General features: G+C 45.6%; 1 protein-coding gene across 2 annotated transcripts in view; it reads right to left on the bottom strand.

Annotated features, from left to right (window-relative positions):
* Nucleotides 1-17,764, bottom strand: part of Cd86 (CD86 molecule) — a 69,175-nt gene that overhangs the window by 40,846 nt on the left and 10,565 nt on the right. The window contains exon 1 of one of the 2 annotated variants that reach the window (XM_028862268.2): nucleotides 4,318-4,624. The exons of the other annotated variant lie outside the window; for it this stretch is intronic. Coding sequence (XP_028718101.1) covers nucleotides 4,318-4,346 — 29 coding nt within the window. The 5' untranslated portion in view covers nucleotides 4,347-4,624. Of the gene's footprint in view, nucleotides 1-4,317; nucleotides 4,625-17,764 lie in introns of those variants that run through there. 2 annotated transcript variants of the gene reach the window in all.

Raw genomic sequence — 17,764 nt, 5'->3', positions numbered from 1 at the left:
TTAACATAGTGGGCAGTACAGTGCCCTCTGAGGATGTCCCTGGCTAGAGAGAGGCCACAGCTGACTAGCAGTGATTCCCCCAGGAGACCCGGGCAAGAGCGAGCACTCCTCCTACAGCCCAGAAAAGACAGGAGAAAGGGGTGGTGTCAGAACTGGGCCTGCCGTGGTTCTGCCTTGGTCTCAGAGCCAGGCAAGTGAGTGGCTGCTGGAGCCCATTTCTGTTCCGGCAGATGAAACCCTGCCTAGCATACGATCTGGCCACCAATGCTGACCCTTCTGCAGGCTTCAGGCTGAGCCACCGCACCGCTCAAGGGTCCTCCTCTGAGAGTAGGTCTCCTCCTGTCCCATCAACAACTGTTCATTTTCAAGAACTGAATGCCATTGCCACCTGCTTTGTCCTTGATAGGCTTTGCAAGCTTCCAGCTAACTCCAGGACATTCTGTGAAGCAGTCCTCACACTAGGCATCCTACACATCTGCTTAATGTAAATTAAAGAAGCATGGTCAGCTGTCAGCAAGCTACCCTTAAATGCTGATGACTTCACCTGGCTAAACATCACACACAGTCTTTGTGTGTGCACAAACCCACCCACACACACACACACACACCCCACACACCCATACACACACACACACACACCACACACACACACCATACTCACACCCCTGTGTTCAATGTATTTTTTTTCTTGGCATAATAGTCTTTGAGAATTTTTTTTTCTCAAATTGTTGTTTCCGCAGTGCTGGGCAAGGCTCCCAGGCTACATCCCCAGCCCAGTCTTACACTTTTAATGATGGTTGTACATATCTTCAGGGCACAATGTGATATTTTAAAACATTTAAACAACAAACAATGATCAGATCAGGGTAAGTAGTGTAACTATCCCCGCTAACCTTCATCATTTCTTTGTCTTGGGAACATTCATATCTGATGCTCTATTGCTTTGGTAAGGTTCTGTGACACAAACAAATAGAGTTGCTTGTTTTTTTTAAATTATTTTTTCTTTTTCTTTTTTTTTTTTTTGTATTTGGGGTTTTGCCTGCATGTATGTCTGTGCGGCACATGTATGCAGCATCTTCAAAGGCCAGAAGAGGTTGTCAGATTGCCTGAAATTGCAGTTACAGGCAGTTGTGAGCTACCATGTTGGTGCTGGGAATAGAACCAGGGTCCTCTAGAAGAGCAAACAGTACACTTAACCCCCAGGTCCCTCAATAAATCTTTTCAGCCCCTAGAATAACTTTTAAGGACATTTGGACATGGAAGAATGACCATATTCTTTATAGCAAGTTTGTTTGTTTTAAAGCTGACTAGACTTAGGGAGAAACTGGAAAAATAATGGGGAATTCGTTTCTGTGAATAGTGCAGGAGAGCTTAACAAGGCTGGGAAGTCAGATAAGGAATTTATATCTGATTCAATAGGTAATTGGAAGTTTGGGATTAATAGCTCAGGAAGGAAGAAAAGAAGGAAGGAAGGAAAATAGGAAGGAAGGAAAAAAGGAAGAAGAATAAACAACAACAATAACAAAACAATGCATGAAAGCTTGTAGAAAACAGCCTATCAGCAGCCTGGGAAAAGAGGGATGCTATCAGAGTGACGGAGAAGGCCAAGATGAAAAGGCTCACGGACTGAATGAAGAGTAGCAGTGTAGGAGCTGTGGGTATAACAGGGAGGGGGTGACTGTACAGGATGCTCAGTGAGAACTCAAATGCTTCCTGGTGTCTTGAGGGCACCAGAGACTGGAGACGGAGACAATTGGCCATGAACTTGCGTCACTCAGCCTGATCCTCCACTTCCTCCCAGCTCCCTCCCCAGCCATGTCTCCTTCTAGCTCAGGCGGCAACATCTGTCCAGCTCGGTATCTCATATCCCCTTGGAGCAAATCCCCTCTGGCCTCTTATTTGTAGAGAACTGCTTCACGTAGCTTTTTTTTTTCCCTTTCTTTAATCGTTCTTTCCGTCACTCATTCAGGAGCAGAGCATGTCAACACATTAAGAACATTATCAGATTCACAAATAATAAAAGGATACTTTGACTCACCTCTCATAAAACTAAGCTACTAAATTGTAGGTTCCTTCCTCCTCCCTTGCCCGGAAGGAGCATGGCAATATCACTTAGTGTTTCCTGTCCCCTAACAGTTAAGTTTTGGTATAAGACAGATGCCTAGTTCTCTTAGCTCTAGCCAGCCTTCTCTGAGTCAGGGATTATCCCCTTTTCAAAGCACTAATGGATTTTCAAAACCAGTTTTCCCTTTTTACCAAAAAGTACCCAAAGGTGAACTCATGACAGCTACCTCCCTAGGTCTCTGCCCAGCCAACTCAAGAGCTTCACCTGCCAGGAATCAGAGCTGCAAGACTCACCCATAGGCAACTGCCCATCCTGGTGCCCAGGGGAGCCCCTTTCTCCTTGCCTCAGAACGAAAACCACGGTCAAATAGAAAATCCAATGTTGTCAGGGCACAATCTATGGGACAGTCCCCTCTTCCAATGCTATGCACCATGATATTATCCAGTCCTTGGGATTTCCTCTTACTCATTCCTTTGGGCAAGGCCGTTTTTGAAAGCCCCCACAAAATGCAAGTGCCATGCGGAAGAGAAAAAAAAAAAACAATCTGCTTTTCGCTATCAGGAATTAAGTTCAAGTTAATTTCTTTAGATGGGACATGGAACTCAGAGAAGGAATGAATGGGACGCTTGGCATGGTTCAGGTCTCTAAACCTTGACGGGGAGATACAATGTACAGAAAGCACACTCTGTCTTCCTCTACTCGTGGTCAAAATGGCGTCTATTTCCCAGCCGGATTCTAAGAGTACCCAACATAGCATTCAGAAATAACTTTCCACAAGAGAGTGGAGAGGAGGGCAAAGGTCTAATTAAAGATGCTGTGCCCGAGCTGTGGTCCTGCTGTCCTTCCCTCTTCCTCTGATACTCATATCTGCCTGGCTCTGAAAGGTGCAGGGCCAACCCTTGCCGCCTTCTGGAAGACTTCCCAGGAGTTTCCCCTCTCCTGCTGGCCCATGTCAAATCTGTTTCCATGGTGCTGATGTGAGTTCTCAGCTGCAATCCCCTGGCCCAGAGACTCCCCGCCCCCGGCTCCCACTTCCACCTCATTTTGAAACACAGCCTCTGAACTTTTGATTTCTCTACTGGAGGCGCTGGTGTGTTTTGGTGGTTTACCTTTCAGGATTTTCCCCTCTCCCCATCCATGTCCAATTCATAAAATCAAATTCTCCTCTCCACCCCGGGATGCTAAAACAACCGAAAGCACTAAACACGGTTTCAGTTAGCAGCCACACAGAACCATGTCCTTGTCACCTAATGGCTGTGTCCCTGTGATTAATATTGCCTTCCTGTTAGGAGCTTCAGGACTATAACTTCCCTACATTCCTTGGATACTCCCCGGACCTAGGACATCTGGTGAAGTCAGCAGACATAGGCTAAACCATAAATGAACTGATATTCAAAAATAGATTTCTTTGAAGCTTCTATGAATTACATCCACAGTGTGTACAGCAGCAAACGGCAGACTCAACAGAGACCCACTTCCTGAGCGTGTGCAGACTTGTTTTAGTCCAGAGATGAGAGTTCACTCTAAGAAGAATGGCCGACTCCTTAATGATTATAGCTTGAGGAGTGGGAAGTTCCCTTTAGCTAAACCTTGTTGTTTCACCTGTCTCTCCAGAAGCTCACATTGCTATTAATGGAAGCAATATTTTAAGCCTATTTGCAAATGCAAATGTGTACACAGCATGAGGGAACGCATCAAACCACTGCCTGGACTCCTTTTTGACCTAGGAGTAGTCTATCTCCTCCCCCCCCCCCCCAAATGAGCTAATGGCCTATAATATTGAGATGAATCAGTTAGATAGGAATGAAGAAGGGAAAGGATTTCTGGGCCTGTCAAAGAAAAACCGAACAAGCAATCAGAGACCACTGCAGAGAACTGTGGGAATTTCCTCCCTCCTCATTGCCCGGTCTAGGAGCTCCGGCAGTACCATGCCCACCGAAAAACGTTTTCTATAGCAGAGCCTCTGGGAACCCCCAGCAACTCCCAAACCAAGAGCAGCTGCCAACTATTTGGTAAGTGACCCCTTCTATTTTCTGCCTGTCCTGTCTCTTGGCTCCCTACAGCAGATATCTGGACCGAGGAGACTCATTTCAGTAACGTCCCATATCTGATGGGGACAGTCAGAAACGCACGTGCGACCGGCAAAGGGTTTAAGCATATACCCTCTCCCCTCTCTCACCCGGCCCCTCTCCAGCTGACTGCCCACCTCTGCACATCTGCCCCAGAGGTAGCTTTCTGCCTCCCCTGCTCACCAGGCTGCACATGTCTTGAGGACATGCATGTCACCAGCGCCTCTCCACCGCGGCTCTCAAGGACCACACACACAAACACGGTAGCATTCCCGAGGACTACAGGAGCTTGAAAAAAAAAAGTGGCAGCTTAAAAAACACCCAAAAAAGTAGAAGTAAAAAAAAAAAATTCAACTGGAGAAAAAAGTAAAAGGAGCCTTCTCAGCTCGCGAGGCCTCCGGGCCTCTGTGCACGGAGAGAAATAATCCGAGGACTGAGGAAGAGCTCAGGTACAGAAAGGGGAACTGACTAGCGAGGCTGACAGCGCCGGCAGGGCTCTGTCCGTACTTGGTTCCAGATAACTTCTGCTGGCAAGTGGGCATTTCCACTGACGAGAATGACTACGAGTGTGCCTTCAGACGCCAGCAAGTGTAAAGCCCTGAGGAAAACCCCAAAGACAGCCCCTTTCACAAACACAACAGACACCTCCCTGATGCACCCAGAGTCCCAGGAGTAAAATCCGTGAAGTCCGTGGCTAGCAATTATGCTCTGTGCGATCTCACTCCCAACCAGAGAGCAGAGGAGTACTTCAGGAAGGACGTCTCCATAGATCCTTCTAGAAGCCAGTTTCCACACACTACCCTCATTGCTAGATTAGTCTAATCTAGTCCTGACTGTCTGACTCTAGAATGTTTCTATTACTTTTGTCCACCATGCCTAGGCAGGGGAGGGGGCTCTTCTGAGTGTGTGTTGTGTGTGTGTGTGTGTGTGTGTGTGTGTGTATCGAAAGCAGAAATGTGAGAGGTGTGTGAATGCCCAGTGAGCTCTCTGAATCTGGTTCTTTCACAGATTTTACACACCTGGATATATAACCAACCCCCGACACCCCAGGTACTCAGATCCTTTTTCTTATATGCACTGGCTCTCTAGTCAGTTGGGTTGGACGGGGCACTTAGGTGCCTCTGAGGTGAACTCGGGACAGAATGTGCCTCACCAGCTTTCTTAGGGCTTGGCTGTGGACCCCTGAAGGAATGCAGAAACAGTTGTTTCTTGACTACTGGTTGAGGGTCATACATCAGGGAAGGAGCGTGGGGTTTGGGGTTGGTGGTCCCCCATTGAATCCTGGCTTGACGACTGGACTCTGGATAAGTCGTTGGATATCCTAGAGTCAGACTTCTGGCCTGTGAAATGCAGCCCATAATCGATTTCCTTGTTGCGGGCATGAAAACCAAATGAGATTTTGGTGCTAAAACTTGCAAGTATTCACCTGGTACAGGGTTTATAGCAAAGTTAACGAGTCTTCATTATCACTTTCTTATTTCCTTCTGAGTCTTTCCAATTTTTATTTTGACCTTTCCACAGAGATCTTCCTTCTGTTCATAGAATTCATGATGGCTCTTCTCAAATAGATCCGAAAACCCAGTTACCTTCAGTCCAGAACTGCTCAAACCAAGGGCTCCTTCTGGGTCCTGGGTCCTGACTCACCAGGTCCTTGTTTTCCCCCAGTAACTCTATATACTTACCATAGAAACACTCTATTTTGGTGGGCTCTACTGGGATTGGGGGTGCCCTCTGGATTTTACAATAGTCATTTTCTTTGGTTTGAAAAGGTCCATGTGGTTTCTTTATTGGAGCACATAAAAATCACCCGCTTATTCCAGTTCAGGGGAATTCTTTAATATTTCACTTAATTTTCAAATGTTCTTCTTTTCCTTGAACTCACCAGTCAAAACACAAGATGGGGACTGGAGAGATGGCTCAGCGGTCAAGGGCACTTACTCCTCTGTTGGAGGACTGGATTTTGTACTCCATCACTCATTTTAGGCAGCTCACAAATGCATGCAACTCCAAGGATCTGACATTTCCTTCTGGCCTCCATGGGCAGCTATTCACACACACACACACACACACACACACACACACACACACACACACACACACAAATAAAATAAATCTTTAGAGATACATATCAAAAGGCAAGGCAGGTTACATTGAATATGCTGCTATCAAAATTTATTTTTCTGGGGATCAAATCCAGGGCTTGCCCATTCTAAGCAGGCACGTGTCCACTGAGTTACATCACCAGCTCCATCAAAATATTTTGAATACCAGACTTCTGCCATTGTAGCTGCTCATACCACTTGCCATTATGTGTGTTTTTCTTTTAACTTATTTTAAGAACATTTATTTTGTCTTTTTGTTAAGGGTAAATTTGTTTTTTTTTTTAGAAAGCAATATCATTTGTTAGAAATAAAAGATGGATAAAAATAACACATCACACTGGGTTTGGGAACTCCAGAGACCCAGATTTGTATCCTGGCTCAGCTGCTAATGTGTGTTCTCACTAGAGTTTTAACTTCTATAGGCCTTGCCTTTCTCACAGAGGTAATATTGTGTTAAACATGCTTGCCTTGAGGGTTAAACTGGATGGCACACACTGGCACTCAACATAGATGCTGGCATGGAGTGGGTGCTTGTTCTCTTTTGAGAGGTTGCTTCACTGTTTCCCTCTTTCCACATCTCTTCAGTTCCTGCTAGGACCAGCTTCCTCCCATGGGTATGTTGCAGGGAGTCAAGGGCATGCTTGAGTGATGAGGTGGGCAGCTGCCTGAGGGCCACAGTGCATCACAGGATTCTCTGACTTTAAGATTTAGAGTTGCGAGCCTATGAAGGGCCCTAGGGACAGCTCCAGTCTCTCAAGTTGTCATCTTTCCATGTCACCTCTATAGACACGTGTCTAGCCTTTGCTTTCTCACCAGTCATACTAGGAAAGGTAACACCTGTTAAGAGAGCTAGATGAAAATGTCATTGTGATAACGATCTCAGGTTTACCACTCCTGAGCTCTGGCTCCGTAAAGTACCATTTAGATGCCTTATCCTACATCCTAGAATATATATTGGACTCTTTTAGATGATCTGAAAACAGATGCAAAATCCCTCAGTAGTTCCTCCTCTCAGCCAATGACCAGAACTCTGCCTTAACTGCTCTCCATGGGTTATGTGGTCTTTAGGACCACAGTCAACAGCATCCTTCCTGTCAGCCCCCTCTCCCAGAGAGAGTAACATGCACTCTAGCAGAGTAAAGTCAGCAGTGTAGAACTAGCATTCCTAGTTAGAACTAGATTAGTCAAAGCTCGCTCAGCTGGACACAGTGACGGGGCTGGCTGACTATGGTTTCCTTTGAACACCCTGGGTCAAGTCTCTGCCCCCTCTTGTCTATGTGTCAGTGTTTAGGGCCAGCTCTCAGCCAGTCAAAAGTCTTCCCTGACTCCCATCCCCGTCGTCAGAGGCGAGGGTGAACAGGGTGGCACAGGGGTGGTGGCTAATCATGCAGAACACGGGCGGGGGCTGATCTGAATGGTTGGTTCCTTGCATTTGGCGGGGAAGAAGTTACTGGAACCTTGGGAAGCTGCTTTCTGCCTCATTACTCCACTTCCTTCCTCATTCCCAGGGATGTTCGCAGCTCAAGCCAAGGCTGCAAGGAAAAGCTGTGGAGGGAGAAGAGCCAGAGATGGCATTTGACAGGGCCAGGGAGCATGCCTTCCACAGGTCCTCACCCAATCACTGCCCAAGAGACGGCCTCTGGGGAGTACCTACTTGAGACCTATTCTGTGTGACAGAGCCAGAAACCTGAAAACACTTAGAACTTCCAAACAAATATTTAGGTCCGGTTTCCCATTTTAGCAGTATGTTTGCTAAATGGCCCACCATGGCCTGTGGTGGAAAATAGTCTAAAAGGATTCTTGATGGTGGTAGAAATGGTTTTGATACAGAACAAAGTAGTTCCCATAAAAATTTATAACAGCATTATTTATTGAGATGTTTATTAGTATTAGTTTTCTGAGCATCCTTGATACAGAGATGTGTGCTAGGGCAAGGGGGTATGAGTGATGAAGACCCACGGGATAGGTGATTCTTGTGGGTGGCCCTGCATCTCTTTTCCTCCTTTTAAACTGCAAGGGAAAGAGAAGACAAGGGAGAGGTGTGTGGGCCGTAGGAGCAGTGGGCAGCCAAGTACCCCTCCCTTTGTGCTCCCATGGTGATGACTTCCTGAGCAGTGGATGACTCACACCTAGAGAGGCAATATTTCCTGCTCAGGGTTGCAGTCTCAGCAAATAGTCTTTTTTTTTTTTTCCTCTGTGTAGTTTTGGTGCCTGTCCTGGATCTTGCTCTGTAGACCAGGCTGACCTCGAACTCACAGAGATCCGCCTGGCTCTGCCTCCCGAGTGCTGGGATTAAAGACGTGCGCCACCACTACCTGACCCTCAGCAGGCATTCTTACCATCAGTGTGTGCGAGCTTAGGGAGCCGCCAGACTCATCAGACCACTGTGGGCTCTGCAAGTGCAGGTTCTCACATCCCCATAGCAACCAGCATAAACTAGGATGCAAGGCCCTTCATCAGACACCAAATAAACTTCTTGGATTCTGCCTGGGCTGAAAAAAAAGGGAAAGGAACCCCTGGGGTGACCAGTAGAGTGGAACGAACTGGGCTTCTATACTTTGGAGGCAGGAAGACACTCACTTCAAGGCCTCTCTGGGCTACAGAGTGAGGTCAAGACCAGTATGAGCAACTTAGGGAGACTCTCTATCTCAAACAAAAAGTGAAAATAAAGTTTGTGCATTTAGTGTAGTGACAAAGTGCTTGTCCAGAAAGTGAAAAACCCTGAGTTCAATCCTAGTAACACACACACACACACACACACACACACACACACACACTTGCCCAGAATGTGCAAAACCCTTGGTTCAATCCCAGTAACACACACAGGCATACACACACACACACACACACACACACACACACACACATACACACACACACACACACACACACACACACACACACATACTGAATAAGGAAAGTGATTGCTTCACATGTACTCACTCATAATCCTGAACAGAGTTCAAACCCTGTATAAAATATCACTCATGCAAGGCCAATAAAATGGTCTGTGGACAGAATTCCTGAACTGTTCTTTTTTTTTTTCAAAAGTAAGAAGATTTATTCATTTTTATTTATGTCTGTGAATATTTTGCCAGGATGTATATCTGTGCACCATGTGTTCAGTGCTTGCAGAAGCCAGGAGACAGTGTAGAGTCGATCCCCTGGGACTGGAGTTAGAGATGTGACCACCATGTGGGTGCTGGGAATTGAACCCGGGTCCTCTGGAAGAGCGGCCAGTGCTCTTCACTGCTGAGCCGTCTCTCCATTTCCTCCTGAACTCTTCTTAATTGAGACTCAGTGTAGCTCAGTGGTGAGTTGTCCTCTAACTCTTAGCCCTGCCCTACAAGCTCTAATAAAGCAGAGCAGCTCTCACCATCCCTAGGACCTAACCGCCCTTTTAATGAAACTTAGAGGAGTTAACACGCCCCTCCTATCCTCCGGGACAACACATGAAACGTTCACAGTGAATTTTCCTTTTACTGCTACTGTAACTGTACATGCAGAAGCCTTTCTTGGTAAAACATAAGCATGCACTATTAAGAGTGGGGATAAATACAAGCCACAGACTGGGAGGAAAATATTAGCAAAACACCTACACGATGAAGAGGCTCTGATCCAAAATATACAAAGAGCGCTTAAAATACAATGACAAGGAAACAAACAACCCAATGTAAAAATGGGGAAAAGATCTGACAATGTACCAAAGAAGGTATACAGGTGGTAAATAATAGTTGCAAAGAAAGCCAGCACCATGCCATTACAGAACTGCAGGTCAAAATGATGACGGCATAAAAACCAGAGACTACTAAATGCTGGCAACTGTGTGGACAAACAGGAATGCTCACTCGTTTCCAGCAGGGACACCAGCGATAGAAATGGCTGGGAAGACTATTCAGCAAGTTCTTAAGAAACTGCACATGCTTTTGTTATATGAGCTAGTAACCGCACTGACAGCACCCACACAAATACCCACACACAAAGGCTTATGCCAGCCCTGTTTATAACTGCGCCAGAACTGGAAACAAGGGGGCCCCAAGTTTGGTTCCTAGCACTGGCGTCAGGCAGTTCACAGCTGCCCAGAACTCCAGCTCTAAGGGGCGTCTGATATTTCTGGTGGCATCTGTACTCCTATGCACATGCTCACACACACAACCACATACATGGAATTAAAAATTAAAATAAATATTAAAATTAAAAAAAATACTTAAATAGCTTCCTTCAAAGAAGATGTTCAAGTGATCTACATGGAAAAAAATGCCCTTTCATAGGTGAGCAGATAACGTCTACATCCATGTAATTGAATGTGTTTTAATGATGAATGTTAACAAGCCGCCAGGATATGAGATACAGGATGAAAAGTTAAATGATTTCAACTTAAGTAAAGAAGCCAGTCTGAACAGGCTATGTACTGTACAATTCCAATAACATGACATCCTGAAAAAGATAACACATGGAGACTGTAAAATGAGATGGGTGGTTGCCAGAGCAACCATCAAGGTAGGGCAAAGGTAGGGCGATAAACAGATGGCATATGCTGTCGTGTATGATAGCGTAATGGTGGTCATGGTAGTACACATTTGCCCAAACCATGTAAAACACAAAGAGAGAAACTTAGTCTTCTAAAGCGTGTGCTTGGTTACGACTAAAGTGTTAGCATCTATGTATTGGGTCCTAACAAACGTATTACCAGAAGATGGTAACAATAGGGAAAGCTGGGTGCCTGGCAGATACAGGGAGGGTGGGAATTCTCTGTACTATCTGCTCAATTAAAAAAAAATTCAACTGTTCTAAAAATAAAGTCCATTAATGTAAAGATATACACACACTAACCACACACACCGATTCCTGGCAAAGCAACTAAATTAATGATGTGACATTTTCGAGGCTCCTACACTGGTGGGAAAGTCAATTAGCATTCATTTCACAGTCCAAAGGTTCACTTCCCCATGGTCCACACTGGTCACCGAAATGCCACACATGCAGCAGTGCTGAGAAAAATCTCCAATGTTGTATTTATAGCTTCTCTCTTGATAATTTATGCAGACCTCTGGTGCAGAAACAGAATTTTTTATGTCAATTCCTTAAGTAAGTGAAAGAAAAAAAATCCAGTTTTCCATAGGCCAGATAAATTTAAGAAAAATAAAGGTTTCCAGTTTCTTTTTTTCTTTTTCTTTTACTTTTATGGTCTGGAGGAACATTCTTAGAAACACAGTGGGTTTCTTTTCTCTTTAAGTGGGGCATGGGATGCAGTCTTGGTCTATACCATGAGCATGTTTTATATAGTTAAAAGCATTGAGGTTTCCTTTTCTTTTTCTTTTCCAATATTTCTCATCTGTGGTATTTTTGTCAAACAAGTGAGTCCTTGAAGCAGGAAGGGGTGCCCTGTCTCACAAGCTCCAACAGAGGCCACTTTCCTCCCAAGTGTCCTTTATTCACTTTCTCGTGATGCAAATTTATACCCACCGTTTATGCATGCTAGGAAAGAGCCAAGGTCTATTATCTCTTCAGAGGTAGTCTATTAGTTTCTGAACATAAAACCTAGGACCCAGGGACGCACTTCACCTGGACGTTCTCAAGGAAGGAGTCAGAAAGAAAGAGACATGGGGTATTTACAGGGTGCTTGCAAATGAATTCAAAGACCCTATTTTCTTCTCAGCACCACTTGATAAAAAAGATGTCTAAACTTTAACAGCAACCTATATTGATGTGAGCTGAAGACATCATTCCCTTATATTAAAGGGGGATTATATGAAAACATTGTCGAGTGGATAAAAGTTGCCGTGGGGGTATCTACATGGGGTGCTGCTGAGCTATGAGTTGGCCTGTCTGCAGAGATGTAGTGATAGATAACAGAGAACACGAAGAAGCTCAGCCTGGGTGGACCCCGGGCTAGTGACAACAGCTGCCGCAGATGAGGAGCCCATGAGCCCATCACCCAGGGCTCTGATCGAGGGCTACAGTCCAGCAAAGACATGGCAGAATGGAATCAGGGGTTTCTGAGAAGTGTGTGGAAACTAGGTAGACTATAGGTCAGGGAAGCAGACTAAGGTGGAGAAGAACCATAACGGAGAGATGAGGGGATCGTCACTCACTCCAGGGACACTGGAGACCAGGGTGCTGGAAGAAGACATCCAGAGGACCCTTCCTATCTTGCCTGCCTACTGGGCACCTGGACACCCTGTAGAAGGAGCTGGCCAGTTATCAGGATTACGTAGGAACTGGGGTTAACTGCAGACTCTAGAGATACACAGAGATGTACACATGTATGATTTCTCTTTACTCCTTTGTATTTCAGCAATATTTTCCATTTCCCAATTATGGATGCCATTGCACCATTGGAAATTTCTGGGCTCAAGGGGAGCTGGAGAAGGAAGATCCCTACCCTCTTGGGGCCTCTTGAATGCAGGAGACCCGTGCCCATCCAGCAGGGTCAGGTGCTGACCACCATGAGATTGTCAACGTGCTCAGCTTCAGTCAGGCATACCACCCTGGAGACTAAACACCATATTGAGAGCACAAAGTGGATTCTAACTAGGCTGTTCCGGTCACAACCGAAGTCTCCCCTCCTCCAAGACCTGGCTTCTGCAGGAGCTGCTGCCTTCCCTTCACAGCACGTCTGAAATAGCTAGGGACCACGCATAGCAAATCAGAGAGGTCCTGGGGCCAGGATGGATGGAGGGATCCTTAACTTGCCCTCCGTTTTAACAATTCTACATCCTGACCCTGCTGTACAGTATCATCCACTCTCTTTCCACCCCAGAACATCCCCAGTTAGGAGGGCCTGTCTTTGGCAAATAGCATAAAGCCTTTCTGTGACAAATGAAACACATGCAGCCATTTAAAACAATACCAACGCACCACCAACATCTGTGAGGTCACTTCCTAGAACTCAAACTGAGTACCTGATCCCACACTCATGTTCCTGTCAACCTTAGCTGAGAACATTAAATGGGAACTCAGGAACTCAGGCTCTGAATGCCAAGTGCTCTGTTTGTTGGCTTATACATTCTGAGAAATTGCCATTTCCCTTGGACCCTCTTTTAGAAAGCTCTGAATGAGGTAATATTCTAAATGTCAAAGTTGCTGGAAGACATCGGTCCATGTTTTTTCTGCCTTTTCAGAGGAGGGCAGAGAATACATAACAGAAGTAACACATTTTAACAAATGATTGTGTATTTCAAATTTGAGGAAGCCAAGGATTTATGAAAGTACCTTATGCAAAAGGTTTGTGCAAAATAAGGTGTGCATGGCAAAGTAAAATAAAATAGACTTGGCACATAGAGCACAGTCTATATGAGTAAACTTGTTTAAAAAAAAGTAGATTTTTTTTTTAAAGCTTCCACTTCACTACAGGGCTGGGAGAAGGACCTCTGCGTGTCCAAAAGCTCACTTCACTGTGGTATCTTTGTAACCAGAAGTAATGCACAAGACATTGGTGAACCCTTGAGACATGTACTCACATACCCACACACCTGGGTTTAGTTTTCAAGTCAGTGGTATAGGACCACTGAGGTGTTTTCATTTATTTATTTGTTTGTTTGTCTGTTTATTTATTTATTGATTGTAGCTCCTTTCTATTCCCTCACACCCTCTATCTAGAATATCCTAACAGATGATGCTACTTGGAAGATATTTGCTCAGTAAAACCAAATGTCACCCTACCTGATGCTCACTTCTGAAAGGGCCTCACTTGGAGCTTTCTTTAGACTGAACACAGTCTGAAATGAGCCTTGCACTGAATGGTGTGGTTGGAATGTGAAGAGCTGAGATATTGAAGGACCATTTATAAACCAACATGATCATTGTGTGTCCCGGACTGGAGACATGGAGACAAACACAGCATTTAAGTCACACTTTCACTGTGTCTGGCCTATTTGCATACAAACAAAAGAGGTTATTTTTAAAAGAGGTGCCCTCTTGTTTTTGTTTTGGTCCCTTGGGATGGCTGTGGTCAGAAAGAAGTGTGTGGGCCATTTTCATACCTCGGCTCTCATGCATTGTGTTCCGTCGCTCTTCCCTCTCTTTCTTCCTCATCGGCTACTTCTAATTCATTAGTGACCAGTTTTGGATTCCTCATCACTTCTTGCTGGACTGTGACATCAGTCTTCTGACTATGCAACTTCCTTACTTAAATGACCTGTTCCTTGTTCCTCATGAGTGAGGTCACACTTCTGAGTGAGACGTTCAATGCTGTTCACTGTCTAAATCCAATTTTACTTTTCTGTTTTCATTAATCATCCTGTACAAGTTACCTGATGGTTATACTCCACATTTACTGTTTTCTGACCTCCAGGCCCTGTGAAGACCTTTTGCCCTTGTTAATGTTGCCTGAGCTGTTCCTCATGCCTGGAACCCTTTCCGTACCTCAATGGCTAGTTTCTACTTGCCCTCATAATGAAGGATATTTTACCACCGAAGCCTTTCTGTCAACCTTATCCACTCTTTTCAAGATGCCTGTGTCTTCCCCACACTCAGACAACGCTATTTCTTCACCCGTTTCAACAGTTTCTCATTGTATTCAATTTTCTTGTTCTGGAAGCCACAGGGGTGGGGACCATATTTCTCTCCCCTTTGCATTCACGGTACTTGATACTTAGTTGGGAATGTGGCTCAATGTATCTACTCAGAGTGTGGCTCAGTGTATCTACTTGGAGTATGGCTCAGTGTATCTACTCAGAATGTGGCTCAGTGTATCTACTCAGAGTGTGGTTCCATGTATCTACTCGGAGTGTGGCTCAGTGTATCTACTTGGAGTGTGGCTCAGTGTATCTACTTGGAGTGTGGCTCAGTGTATCTACTCAGAGTGTGGCTCAGTGTATCTACTTGGAGTGTGGCTCAGTGTATCTACTCAGAGTGTGGCTCAGTGTATCTACTTGGAGTGTGGCTCAGTGTACCTACTGATTAAACCAGGATCTGTCAACCAGTGAGGCAGGCCTTCTGCTGTTACTCTATGCCTACAGTTCTTTATCAAATCTTCAAAATGAGTGTGAAATGTTTGACATGGGAGGAAACTGAGTTTCAAGGATGTTAGCCCCCTTGCCAGCGCGACATGGCCCGTGACTTCAAATATTCAGTAGGGTATGGAATTGAATCTATTTTAACTTCTAGCAGATCATGCTATATGACGGGTGTCAGAAGGATGCCAGCACGCTTTTTTTTTTTTTTAATATAACGTGAATGCTGAATGGCTTGACACTTTGCGAGTGAGTGCCTTTACTCTGCTTCCTATTTGTGTCGCCTGAGCTGGCAGCTGAATCACGGTTTTCTTCTTCTTTTCCACTGGTGGAAAAGATCTAACCCATTAGGTGGCTGCCAGGATTTGGGGGTGACAAGCATAGAAAGTTCTAGGCACGAACCCTGGGCATCACAGGAACAAGGGGCTCCATCTCACTCCCCCACACACCTGACACTCAGCCCTTTGCTCACTTTCTCCTTATCCCCTGGAAGTTTGGAACCATTCAGCGTTCTGTTTTTTTTTTTTTTTTTTTTTTTTTTGAGACAGCGTTTCTCTGTGTAGCTTTGAGCCTTTCCTGGGACTCACTTGGTAGCCCAGGCTGGCCTCAAACTCACAGAGATCCCCCTGGCTCTGCCTCCCGAGTGCTGGGATTAAAGGCATGCGCCACCACCACCCGGCTCCATTCAGCGTTCTAACAGACAAAGAAACTGTAGCTCAGAGAAGTTAACCATCTGTACAAAGTTCCTTTGATCTGAGGAAATATTTTCCCTGAGGCCCCCTGTACCGAATAAGACCCTCCAAAAATACCCAAACAAACAAACAAACAAACAAATAAATAAATAATGCTGGCTTTTGGGTCCCCCACTCCACTCCTCTTTTCTGACTTTTATTTTCCCTGACAGTCATGAACGTTTAAGCCAGAGAGCCCTGGAAACAGAACCAGGGATCAGCCAGGGGACAGGCATGTTCCCTTTTCTGTCCTCTGCTCTCTCAACTCTCCATTCCTCTCAAGTTCTCATCTCCTCCACTGACTTCTCAATCTAGTCCCCTTCCAACCCCAAGTCACTTCCTCCTTCCCTTCCCTCTTTCTGGGGCAGAGATCTCAGATGAGAAGAACCTGGCTGGCTTCCTGGAGGAGGTGGGCTGACAAGATCCTGACGTGTGTGCGGCGGCTGCCTCTGACAGACTTCCTGCCTGCTTTGCCCTGGTTAGTGGCTATTTCTGCTCTCTACACGAAGGCTCTTTGATGCGGGTATGGAAAGTCTGGGTCATACAGTCATGTGGGAGGAGGAGGAGGAGGAGAAGGAGGAGGAGGAGGAGTTCTGGTCTCCACCAAAAGCGGGCCGCCTCTGCTGATTGGCTGCATCCTCCGTGGGAAATGTGGCCTGCACCTACAGGCACTCGAATTCTTCAGGAAAAAGCAGGATTCATGCTTATGCAGACTCTCCAGATTACAAATAATATTGGCCATTAATTTTGATGAAGGCTTTTGTTTTGTTTTGCTATTTGGATGATTGTTTGGGGGATCACTCTTAGGCTGTGGCCTTTACTTTCTAACCTTTTTCTAATTTTCTTCCTGTCCAAGACTACTGACTCTTTCTGGGCTCCTGCCTTTACACTTGGTCATCAGAGCATGTTGCACATCACTTACTCCATAGTGTGGGTATGTGTACCTGTGTATATGAGCACCCGAGTTTGTGTGTGCATGTATGTGTGTGCATGTGGAAGGCTCTCTTACTGAAGCTGGAGGTCATTGACCCCACTAGACTGATGGCCATGGAACCTCTAGGATCCACTTGCCTCTGCTTCCCGAGCACTGGGATTACAGGTGCGCAACATGACTGGCTTTACATGGTCACTGGGAATCACATCCAGCTCCTCATTCTTTCGCAGCAGGAATTTTACCCATGAAGCCATCTCCTGAGCCCTGAGTTCAAATTTCTGCACATAATCATAATCTTTTGTGCTGTTAGAAGTAACCTTCACCAGCATACACAGACACACAGACATAGACACAGACACAGACAGACACACAGGCACACAGACACACAGGCACACAGACATAGATACAGACACAGAGGCACACAGACACACAGGCACACACACACACACACACACACACACACACACACACACACACACACGCACATGCACGCACACGCACATACACCCAGAGAGACATACATACAGACACACACAGAGACAGACATACAGGCACATACAAACACAGAGACATAGACACAGACACACAGACATAGACACACACACACACACACACACACACACACCCAATCTTCCACAACATGTGGGTAGATAGTTGTTCAGAGCCAAGGTCTGGAGTCAGACTGGCTCTGTTAGTTTTGTGATGATGAAGTCTAAATTTTTACCCGTCAAGTATTTAGAACAACACCAGCTGCAGTTATGGAGGTGAAACAAGACAGCATGATATAATATCCTGTGACATTACTCCTGCCAGAGACGAAGAGCTGTCAGCTGCGGCGATTCGCTGCCCCCTCCCCCGAGGGGCAGTAGCTTCTCTGTCTTCTTCATTTCTTCTTCAGGTCTGCAA

The sequence above is a fragment of the Peromyscus leucopus genome, chromosome 12 (genome assembly GCF_004664715.2).
Source record: "Peromyscus leucopus breed LL Stock chromosome 12, UCI_PerLeu_2.1, whole genome shotgun sequence".
Classification (NCBI taxonomy): domain Eukaryota; kingdom Metazoa; phylum Chordata; class Mammalia; order Rodentia; family Cricetidae; genus Peromyscus; species Peromyscus leucopus.
Note: the sequence above shows the minus strand (reverse complement) of the source record. Positions and strands in the feature narration are given on the sequence as shown.